The 12,385-nt window shown below is 44.8% G+C and overlaps 1 protein-coding gene across 2 annotated transcripts in view; it reads left to right on the forward strand.

The window, feature by feature from the left end:
* The first annotated feature begins 971 nt into the window (after positions 1-971).
* Positions 972-12,385, forward strand: part of c1ql3a (complement component 1, q subcomponent-like 3a) — a 45,970-nt gene continuing 34,556 nt past the window's right edge. The window contains exons 1-2 of one of the 2 annotated variants that reach the window (XM_084033832.1): positions 972-1,938; positions 3,847-3,930. In XM_084033832.1, coding sequence (XP_083889958.1) covers positions 1,348-1,938; positions 3,847-3,882 — 627 coding nt within the window. In that variant the 5' untranslated portion in view covers positions 972-1,347 and the 3' untranslated portion in view covers positions 3,883-3,930. Of the gene's footprint in view, positions 1,939-3,846; positions 3,931-12,385 lie in introns of those variants that run through there. The other variant, XM_084033831.1, reaches the window with a different exon arrangement.

The raw sequence follows: 12,385 nt of genomic DNA on the forward strand, positions 1-12,385 counted from the left end.
TGTATCCGGCCCATATTTCCTCAACACACTCTTGGAGTTTTACTGGTATTTACAGAACTTGTCATGTGTTCATTGTTGTTATGTTTAAGTATCAGAGCTGATCCTTAACTAAACCTGCACTGGGCATAAACCTGGGGGGTCCAGGAAGGTTTATTCCCATGTAGCAGCTCTATGCATTATTGTCTTATAATAGAAGCCCTATGGAATTATCCTGTTGAGTCTGCAGCTCTCTGCAGCATTATGAAACAGGACACAACACTGAAAAAACACCTTATTATTTGAAGTTACATACATAAGAGGAATTGGGTGTAAACATAATTATTAATCGTGTATTTTTGTTAAACGCTGCTGGATAAGAGTAACGGAATGAGCATTGAGCTGACAAACCTGCTACATATAAATCCATCCCATAATAATAATCTGGGCTGCTCTAATTATTATTCTAGGATCCTAAATAATGTAAATGTGGTAGTCAATACTCTGAATAGAATATTATTACTCAATAACATTAGATTTAGATTCATAGTAATAGTAGTTGTCCTTACTGTACTTATATATATATATACTGTAGGACTTTCTTCCAACAAATGTAGTTATTGTAAGTCGTTTTGGATAAAAGCGTCTAAATGTAAATGTATTATTACAGTAGTATTTTCCCAGTAATAGAAAGTTTACTGGTCAGACAGTGGCTTTTGCTTTTTCAAAATAAAAGCTTTAGAGGATCTTTTATCAGATCTGTCATTCACACTTTTAGAACAGAAACATAATGAGAGACTAATGTGGTGGATTCCTCAATATAGCGAATAAATGACCTGAGGATGTGCGGGATCCTTCCTAAAGGGATCCAGACCGTATGAAACTCCGTCCCGGTCTGTGGGGAAGCTGCCGTGTTTCTATTGGCCGACGGAGCCTCACGTCCACGTTCTTATCTCTCCCCTCCCGCTGTGTCTTTGACTCTTTGAGCTCTCCTATCAGACAGACGGTCTAACTGGCCCTGATCCACCTTAAGAGTCCAGCTGCTGTACAAACACTTTGGTTCGGGACATGTGGATCAGAGCGGGGCCGGAGCCCACGTGTGGATTTCCGAGATGCTGAGTCCAGAGCTTTAGGTCACTTTGAGAGACTTGTGAAGCAGCAGATCAGCAGAATAAAGTGTGGACGGAGCGGGACGAGGACTGCGAGGGAGGGTGTCTGCGTTGACAAGTCCACTACAGCGCTACGTTTTCTCTCTTTGGGCTCCTCTCCAGCAACAAGATTTCACCCAAAAGCAGACACCCGGACCGTCCTGCGCTCACGCGGCTGGTCGGCAGGAAGCGGCTGGTGGCGGCAGGGGTCCTGGGGGTCGTTATGGTTCTGGTTCTGGTTGTCCTCATCCCAGTTCTGGTCAACTCAGCGGGGACGGCGGCGCACTACGAGATGCTCGGCACCTGCAGGATGGTGTGCGACCCGTACAGCACCAAGTCTCCGACCAGCACCGCCACGGCGGACTTGGTCCGGGACAACAGCCTTGTGCAGTCTTTACCCACTTTTATCCAAGGTCCTAAAGGGGAACCGGGTCGTCCGGGTAAGGTGGGCCCGAGGGGAAATCCAGGTGAGCCGGGACCGCCTGGGGCAGCAGGGCCACCGGGAGACAAAGGTGAACCGGGCAGACCTGGTTTACCGGGCCCTCCGGGATCCAGCGCAGCTGCCGGTGCGATCAGCGCGGCCACGTACAGCACCGTGCCCAAGATCGCGTTCTACGCAGGGCTGAAAAAGCAGCACGAGGGCTACGAGGTGCTCAAGTTCGATGACGTGGTGACGAACCTGGGAAACCACTACGACCCGACTACCGGGAAGTTCACGTGCTCCATCCCCGGGATTTACTTCTTCACGTACCACGTCCTGATGCGTGGAGGGGACGGGACCAGCATGTGGGCTGATCTGTGCAAAAACAACCAGGTAACTCCCTCTTGTTTCCAAGCATGCACATGCGCATGCTGTGTGTGCGTGCATATGTGCGTGCGTGTGTGTTGGTACCTAGACTGAATGAAGGACCAGAGGCAGGATCCTGCAGACCTGGTCCCGTAGTGGAGAGGGACAGGTGTGATAAGACAAAGATCTCAACTCTGTCCATTTGATGAAATGAGAGCAGAGTGTATCTGTGATGTCACTGTTACCATGGTGAACAGATTGTTTTGCACAGTCCAAGTAAAGAGTTGTCCTCTCCGCTCCTGATATTAAACTTTATATGTTCCTGTCAAAGGTGCTCTAGCTGCTTTACTGTCATACTGCTCTGTTCTGTCAGAGGGCAGATTTGCTGTACAGGACAGTAGAATAATACTTGTGTGTCTTCCCGTCTGTCCTGGGATCAGATATGTGTCAGCCGCACATCTAATCCTTACTGCAGCATCGCTCCACTGAGCAGATCTGCTGCCTGTCAGCTGCTGCACAACAGATATGTGTGGATTAAAGTAGCAGAGCTGCTCGCCAGGACAAATGAGATGCTGCTGCATGGACACACACACACACACACACACTAACTACATGAGCAGACTGTGGATTCAGAATTGTGATTATTAAATTTCACTAAAAGAAATCATCTCCATCTATTGAAGTAATTTGTCTTTTTTGTAACGTCCAGTAACCAAATTAACTTGTTAGAAAAGTTAATTTATTGTCTTTGAGTGATCAACACATTCTTTGTTGTTTCAAGACACATATAACTCACAATACGGATTATATCAAATAAAACCACATTGTTTCACTTTGGGCTGGACGTTGTCCTTTTTTATAACATCTGGCCGTCAATCACTACATTATGAAAAAATGAATTATGTGTTTCCAGCAGGGAATCTTATGTGATTCTATTTTTTGAAGGTGTAACCGTTTACATGCTGGGCTAATCATACTAATCCATCTAACTAATACCATCTCTGAATGCTTTAAACTGCTGGAGTTCGTCAAGCTCCTTTTATGCTGCCTCTTCATTGCTGGAGTAGCACACCTTTTTTCCGCCCCGTCATCAGTGTAAACACCAAGGCGGAACACCAAGGGAGGTCGTCACAGAGCCGCATCAGAGGAGAGACGAGTCGAGACAGCGTTCTTTGTGAACGGAGCGAGCTGGCAAGGAGGAAAAGACGTGACGTGGTGAACACGTGTTACCAGGGCGAGGCTGGCAGATTTAACCAGTTCAAAGCGTAGATCCGAAAAAGATAAAATGCCAGTAGTTGCTCGTACAAGGCCGCCGTTATATGCATCGACATGTTTATGACGCACAGCAACTTTTCTTGTTGAAGAGTCGTGTAAATGTGTGACACGAGCAATAGTTCACCTTTCATCGTTTAAATGCAATCGAGCTAATTGGATTTCCGACGCTCATTTAACACATCACACAAGTAGTATATGCTAGTCAGTCAATCAGTCAATCAATCAGTTTTGGTGAATCACGGCGACAGGTCAGAGAAAAAGCGAAGAAACGTAACTTTTCAGAAACTGAGAAAGAGACACTTGTTGGGGAGGTGGAAGCCCGGAAAATAATTTCATTTAGTGGCCACAGCAGCGGGATCACAAATAAAAAGAAGCAGTGCGAGTGGCAACACATTGCTGCTGCAGTCAACGGCGTCAGTGGGACCGACGGTGGCAGAACTTAAGAAAAAGTGGTCCGATCTGAAGGTAAATGACATCTTTCTACTCCTTTACCCACATGTATTTAATGTATTGCTTGAGTATTTGAGGAAATTTGATTTGATGTGACTTTGACGGGGATTCTGTCCGAAAAGGAGGGAGACACAGACACGACGGAGACCAGAGGTATAAGGGTAAACAGATTTTAAACTTTTATTGTATATAAAACAAAACGTTAAATAGTTTCTGTCCTTCCAGAGTCTGCAGCGTTGGGAGTAGTGGAGGGTGATGGTGAGGAGGGTGACAGTGAGGAGGGTGAGGGTGAGGGGCCCTGGGCACACCGTCTGGGTCCGTCGCAAAGCAGCAGCGCGCCAAGCAGCAGTTCACCCCCAGGCGCATGGCACATCAAGCGGTCGGGTGCTCACTGATGCCGTCCTGCAACTTCAGCGAGACTGTGATGCAAGAAATTGCCATATTAATAAAAGAATACTTTAAAAATGAACATTGTCTTCCTTACCTTACAAACGCCGCATGACATCCTCACGGATTCTTAAGCCCTGTTGATACCCCTCCAGTCGGGCAGGGGGCCGTGGCACTGGGTCATCATGCTGGGGACTCTACCACCTTTGCCGGGTAGAGTCTGCCTCCTGAAGTTCGCTAAAGTTGCGCTCTCCACCCTCCACGACTGAGCGCGCACGAGCGTGGCACTTATTATGGCGCATTTCCTCTGCGCTCTGGTGGTTTAAAACAAGGATAAAATGTAACAATTATACAATGTCTTAATGGCTGTATTTATGTGTGTTGATGACATATGCACAGTAAATAAGGAGAATATTTAGTTATTCCCGCTGTGTTTTGCAGTGATGGAAGGTATTTATTGTATCCTCTACTACATGCAGTTGGCCGTCTCCTCCTACGGTGACACAGCGCTCATTTAATAATTTGATTTAAGATACGAGTTGGATTTTAAAAGGTGTTTATGAAAAAAAATATCACGAAGTAAAAGCGTCAAAAACACTGCTGGAATTCATCATGATAACGTGGATCTAACGTATGATATGTATTAGGGTTGGGCGGTATGAGCAAAATCTTATATCACGGTATGAATAATTTCATATCACGGTAACGGTATATATCACGGTATGGTTTTCCCCCCTGTAAATTCAAGTAATGGCTTAAAAATAACCATACTGTCGCATTTGATCATTTTCCTCTTATTTTTATTTGCTCACAGCAGCATAACATTATTTTAAAGACAAAATAATAATATTATAAATAATAAGCCACAAAGAATGTGCAAATGTCTGGTAAACATTTGAACTCCAGCTTTAACTTAAGCTATAGTGTGTGTGCAAATGTAAACACAGAGCTCCATCTTAATAAGAAATAAAAATAACAAATGAGAAAAAGTATGCGTCGTGATGGCCTCCGTTATCTCCCTCCATCGACGTGATTTTTTGTCATTTGGCGAAAGACTCAATACTGCTTTGCATGTTTTAACTTTAAGTGGTGGAAGAGGTTACCGGTGTTTCCACCTGCAGCAGCAACAGTCGCGCGACACTCTTTGCAGAGTATCGCTTTTTGTTCGTTGTTCGATTTTCTAAATCCGAAAAAGTTCCACACAACAGACGTAGCGCCCTTTTTCGGAACGAGTTCCTCCTCTTCGTCATGGGTGGGTCGCGCTGCCTCCGTTTCCTCGTGACGTTCACTCTCCGCCTCCGCCATGATTGTTATTACTCAGGTAAAGCCGTTTCTTCTTCGTCGTGCTCATGCAACCACGCAAGCAGTCTGCTGCAATGCCTGCAGTGCCCCGTGTGTCGAGGCGGTGTAATTACAGTGACTCAGAGCGCTTTCTCCGGTATAAACGGTATTGCAAAATCTCTACCGGTAGACACTTTTATACCGTCACACGGTATAATACTGTCATACCACCCAACCCTAATATGTATCCATCCATCCATCATCTACCGCTTATCCTGTATTCAGGGTGGCGGGGGGGCTCGAGCCGATCCCAGCTATCATTGGGCGAAGGCAGGGTACACCCTGGACAGGTCGCCGGTCCATCACAGGGCCGACATGTAGAGACAGACAACCATTCACACTCACATTCACACCTACGGGCAATTTAGAGTCTTCAATGAACCTATCCCCATCCTGCATGTCTTTGTGGGAGGAAGCCGGAGAACCCGGAGAGAAACCACACTTACACAGGGAGAACATGCAAACTCCACACAGAAGGAACCCTCGCTGTGAGGCGAGAGTGCTACCCACTACACCGCCGTGCAGCCTGTATGATATGTAGTGAAATTAAATGTGTGCGAGTCATCAAAATTATAATAGTTCTTCTCACGTTTACTTCCTACAATCTGACTTCAGTTTCAGATTCCCCTCCAGTCTCCAGAATGTGCGTACCGGTACGCATGCCTCAGAGTTTGCTTACAGGTACGCACACTTTCCCGTCAAGGTTGCTTTTTATAGATCACAATATTTGCGTGGAAAGTGGTGTACACACGTTTGCATGCAACCTTTATAAATGAGGCCTTATTTTAGTACAAATGGTTTTACCACTTTAAGTGGTGCACAAGGCTAGATTTTGCATGGCATGATCCTGATCGGATCGGCCCCCCAAAATTGCAGTCTATATATATATATATATATATATATATATATATATATATATATATAAAAATATTTCATACAGAATGTTTTTTTGCTTTCAAGTAGTAATTCCTTTGTACGATGTTATTTAAAAAAAATCCAATGTAACATTAACTTGATATTGGTATTAAAATATTTAATAATACATAATATTCCATAATTTATGTTTTGTTATGAATTAGTGTTGGGGATGTAGCAGGAGCAGATTTGGTTATCAACAGCTAATTATTAATGTCAATATGATTATTGGTATTAATAATTATATTTAATATATTATCATGATATAATCATGAATAAACGGGGCACCACCCTGGGATCAGGGAAAAGATAACCTAAAACTGTATTCAGTCTCAATATAAAAGGTTTTATACTCACATGCCAATCATCGTGATCATTGGCATAGAAGTACAAAACCAATCGAACAATTAAAAAGGCGTGAAATTCAAGCACTAGCCTTCACAACCTGCTGTTATCCAGTGACATATACACAACAAGCACAAGAGACCGCTAGTTATAATATAATAAGATTTATTAAAATCAGTAATAATGATCACAATCAATAACACTGTAATTAACAAAGCCTTATTACCTAACTACCTAACACACAAAGCTAAGCTAAACAACGGAAGAGACACACGTGGAGTGTGTGTGTGTGTGTGTGTGCGTGTGCGTGCGTGTAGAGAGAGAGAGCGAGAGAGAGAGAGATGGCCGGGCGCGACCACCAGATGGAGCTATCCCTCACAGCGTTCAGGGGCGGAGCCACTGACGCCAGATGGAGTAGCGAGAGAGGGAGTGAGAGGGAGAGAAGGCCGGGTGCAGCCACCAGATGGAGCTATTCCTCACAGCGTTCAGGGGCGGAGCCACTGACGTCCGATAGGGTCGCGAGAGAGAGAGAGCCAGCGAGAGATGGCCGGGTACAGCCACCGGATGGAGCTATGTCCTTAGCGTCCGCCGGAAACAGCTGGCGTAGGACACGTGTGGGGCGGTGTATATGTGCGTGTGTGTTAGCGGGACACAAACAAAGAAAGGGGGAGAATGCGCGCGCAATATTCTGAGGCTCAGGAGGCGTGTTACTATCACATGGGAGCTCGTGAATGAACTGGCGTCCATTCAGCGCCACTGCGGTCTTTTAACTGATAGTAGACGCTTACTGAGCTCGCGAATATGGCTGAGGTTTAGTCAAAAACACCGTTAAAGAAATCAACCCAGCGGCGTGGGTATACAATCAGCATTCAAATACAACACGGAAAGCAACGGACTCTGCGGTCCGTGATCAAAACTTAAAACACGTTAACAAGAATTACAAGCATATCCTACACTATCAAACTTATGTCTCTGCCCAGACTGATAGCCTCTTACTGGTGTCGTTGCGTAGGCTGCGAGTCCGTCCCAGCGATGGCGGCATTCCTTAACGCGGCGGTAGTTCGTGGGCCCCGGCGTCAGCGGGGGACGTGATGAGTCGGCATAGTCCAGACGAGAGCGGAGCGTGTTTCCTCTCGTTGATCAAACTCGAATAAAGAAAACAGTTCGTGTTTCTTTCTTCCGCGGGCCGCAATATAATCGCGGCTTGGCGATTTAGTCAGCTTACTTCAGACAGCGTCTGGTAGCTGGAATGCAGGAACCGGTTTTGTTCCTCTTCTGCGGGAGAACACAGAGATAATCGTGCGGTCGTGGCGATCTCTCAGGATCAGGAAAACGGGGAGAAGACTGTGGCCTAGGACAAAGGAAACGCTGCAGACGTTATCAGTTGGTCTCCTGTTGCAGCGGTATGCTGCGGGTGGAGGAGACCACCTCCTGTTGGTGGAGAGAGCTGGAAGCAGGAAAAACGTTCTTAAGATGTTCTTTAGGTTGTCAGCCAATAGGGCACCAGTTGTGTGACGTTGCACTTCGCACCTAGGTGAGAAGTGAAACTAAAATGGCGGTGTAGTTTTTAATCCCCTTTGTCCCTTTGTTCTGACCGCATGTGTAGGCTTTTGTAGGCTGCATTGTGTAGTCCTACTGGTGAGGTCCCAACATTAGGATATTTTGGTATTAATCTGAAAGGTTAAACCATCTAATTTTACTCAATGGCCTTTGTGTCCTGTCATGTGGCCTTGGTGCCCCTAAAATGACGAAATTCCAACCCTGGTCATTCGCACACAAAACAACACAAAACATCACTACACAACATCCATCCATCCATCCATCGTCTACCGCTTATCCTGTATTCAGGGTCGTGGGGGGGACTGGAGCTGATTCCAGCTGACATTGGGCGAAGGCAGGGTACACCTGGACAGGATGCCAGTCTATCACAGGGCCGACATGTAGAGACAGACAACCATTTACTCTCACATTCACACCTACGGGCAATTTAGGGTCATCAATGAATCTATCCCCATCCTGAATGTCTTTGGACTGTGGGAGGAAGCCGGAGAACCGGGAGAGAACCCACGCTTACACGGGGAGAACATGCAAACTCCACACAGAAGGAACCCGAACCCGACCTGGGAATCTAAACCCATTACTACACAAAAAATCACAACACAAAACATCACTTCACAAAGCATCTCAACACACAACATCACTACACAAAACATCACTCAACATCACTACACGTCACTACACAAAACATCACAACGAAACATCACTACCAAACATACCAAAGTACTACAATGACTCTGTATGTTTGGGTAATAAATGCAACTATCAATAGGTAATTTGGATAAAACAATGGAATAATATTGAAATTGCCATGCTGAACCAATATTCTAACCTCAGTCGTTAAATCGAGTCACTTAGGTCACTTAGGAATAGGTAAGGACTAGCCAAATATTTCATCTCATCAACATTAACACAAAGCTAGAAGCACAAGTGCGGGAAGATGGCAACAGGTGTGTGTCATGGCTTGGCAGGTGCCAATGGCTTGGCTTCACCTTCCCAAATACCGTCTAGGGAAACGCCATCTGCATGTATCGGTAAAGTTAAAACACCATCAGTGTGGTCTAATTTGATTAACATTAGATCACAAGAACTATCAAACACTCTCTCGCTGGTAATGTATCTTATGATTGTGATCATCCTACCTCTGTGGGGAAGCTGGCAGGCGGCCTGCTTGAGATCCTGCATGGAGACAGGCAGCGAGTCTCACCTAACGCATGATTCACGGAACCTTTTTACCATGTACTCCAGCGTGTTGACAAACGGACGCTGTCGTCCAGTGCACGCAAAAGCGAGAACATCCCCTGGTGATTGGAGGTTTGCGACCATGCTGTGTACCATCCTTCTCCTCTGCGGTGACATCCATCTCAACCCTCGGCCGGGAAACAGTAGGCTTCCTCAAAACGAATTCGATCTAACTCCGCCGGGACTTGGAGATGGCCAGCACGGCTACACTACACCTGGCGGCCTTGGGCCTGCTGCGGAAGCCGTGATTCACCTCTCCAACGGCGACCGACTTGAGTACACCAAAGAATGAGGTAACACTGAAATCGATGCTCTTGAACTGGATAATACGAAATGCGGACTGCTTACCTCAACATCGATATCCGCACAACTGTGCAACTACAGCATCGCGGCCACAAAACAACAGAAAACTAAGATGTTTCAGACTGTTAATCATGCTAAAGTTCTATGGGATCCGAAGCTAAAACCCAAAGGGATCTTTGGTGGACATCTAAATATAAGGAGCTTAGTATCCAAAACGGAACAACTCAAACATTTGCTGACAGACTCTAATGTTGATTATCTGTGTTTGTCCGTAAATGTGGTTAAATCCATCCACTCCATTAGGCGTTTATAATATCCCAGGATACCGCGTCTTCAGACGGGACCGTGGGCATGGCAAAGGTGGTGGCGTCCTGATCTATGTCAAAGAACCAATTCAGTGTCAGTGTTAATTTTGGCGGCTATTTAAGATTTAGTCTTAATCTAAGTCTTTAGACGAAAATGCTAATTCGTTTTAGTCACATTTTAGTCATTGTTTACCTTCATAGTTTTAGTCGACGAAAAGTAAAAACATTTTAGTCAACTTTTAGTCAACTTTTAGTCATTACTTTTAGTCACATTTTAGCACTGCCGCCCCCATGCGTCTGCTTTAAGCTGCCGGTCCATAACTTGGCCTATGTTGAATCTTTTCCTATGGGCTGCATGTGGCGAACTATTACAAAAGGACAATTCCATTCCATCAAGCTTCTAGCTGCTTCTGTCTATGAAATATGGATATTATTTTGGGTAGTGTCCATGGGCGGTTTTGTTGCCAGGAATGGTCCTTTCCACTCCCTGCCCTTAATATGCGTGTATATAGTGTACATATTCTGTGCCATTTATGTATTTAACTTTCTCTATCACTACAATAACTCTTTGACCTTCATTTGCTCTGCTGTGAACTCCTCCGTGTCTCCCGTTTGGGCAAACAAACACGGCCAAGCGTAAATCAGGCTTTTCGATTGGCTGTAAAAGCCGCTACGGGAGCCAATACGAGCGTCCGATGCATAAACGTAACTCTATACGTCACTAGCAAGATGGCGGATGAAAATAATGATCGATATACATAAACAAAACGGAGAAATGCACCACGGAGACGAGGAGACATCTAGTCACATCTTTTCAACTTTACGCATTTGTTTTGTTGTCAGAAATAAATCGCTCACATGGGCAAGCAGGGTACCGTTGTTTAGCCCCGTTTTTCTTGTTTAAGAGGAAAAAAAACGCATGTTTTTTTTTGAATGTCCGTAGAACACACCATTAACATTTTAGACCCGTCCCGTCTCGTTAACGAAAACGAAGCAGACATCTCGTCATAGTTTTTATCATCAAGGATCTATTTTTAGCTCGTCATCGTCTCGTCTTAGTCATAGAAAAAATGCTTTTGACGAACATATTTCGTCATAGTTTTCGTTAACGAAATTAACACTGTTCAGTGTAAACCGCTTGATATGCCAAATTATATTGAATGTGTTGGTGTCACCATTAATCTCTCTCCTGAAATGTCTTTTAATGTTATTGTTCTATATCGACCACCATCTGAAAATGATATGTTCTTAGTCAAACTGTCTGCTATACTTAAAACATGTAAAGGTAAAGAAGTGCTACTAATGGGCGATTTCAATCTGAATTGGCTAGATAAAACAAGAAGGAAACAGCTTAAAGTGTAAGACCGGCGAAAATGGACCCCATAGTCTTTTTCGCCATGAAAAAACATCAAATAAGCCATCCAGACATTTTTTTTCAGTGATCACCCATGTATCAAGAAAGCCTCGAAAGGCACTAACAGCCCCATAGCGCTAACACTGATTAGGTTGGGGCGATGCGCCTTACGCATCCACAACGGCATATTCTAACCACTAATATTGCTGAAAATAGCACCAAACCTCTTCAGTAGCATGATAAGGGTCCTTACACATAAAACTAAGCACCAACAACGTAGTTAGCGAACCCAGAGTTTATTAAAAAAGACTAGTTTACAAGTCTGTGCCTTACCAGTAGGTCCATGTTGACAGGTAGTCCATACAAGTCGATTACCGAATGCACTGGAGTTGGCATTTATAATTCCATGGAAAATGCGTTACTTGGCTGTTTGTGATGATGTCTATCGAGTGTTGACACGGAAATGAAAGGAGTTGTACACAACAAAAACAAATTTTTTCCCTCAGAGATGTGGTTACCGTGGCTAGTGGGTTGAGCTCGTGTTGACACTTTGTCTCCGGAAGACATACAGCACATGTGAGTTCAAGCACCGGAAAACACGATTAGCCTACACACCTGGAAGTGCAGAGTGACAGAATGGTTCGTGTTTGTGCTTTCCCTGGCTGTGAAACAAAAATGAAAATGTATAATCCAGAATCGTTTCATGGGCTGCCATTGCGGTACAATGACCGGGCTCTGGTGAACCAGTGGCTGATTGTTTTGAAGCTGGATATTGAGACTCCGATCGAGACGCTGAGGCATAAGGATTACCGTGTCTGCAGCAAACATTTTGAAAAGGACGACTTTGTATTTCCCAGAAGAGCTGCTGACCGAGAGAATCCAAAGAAGAAGTCCTTGAAGAAGAATGCTATCCCACGAGTGCATCAACTGGCTACGGATAGACTGGAGGTAAAGTTGTTTGCTTATTTGTTGTGTAATATACGATGGTTCAAAATTGGTG

This window comes from Eutrigla gurnardus (genome assembly GCF_963514095.1).
Source record: "Eutrigla gurnardus genome assembly, chromosome: 18".
Classification (NCBI taxonomy): domain Eukaryota; kingdom Metazoa; phylum Chordata; class Actinopteri; order Perciformes; family Triglidae; genus Eutrigla; species Eutrigla gurnardus.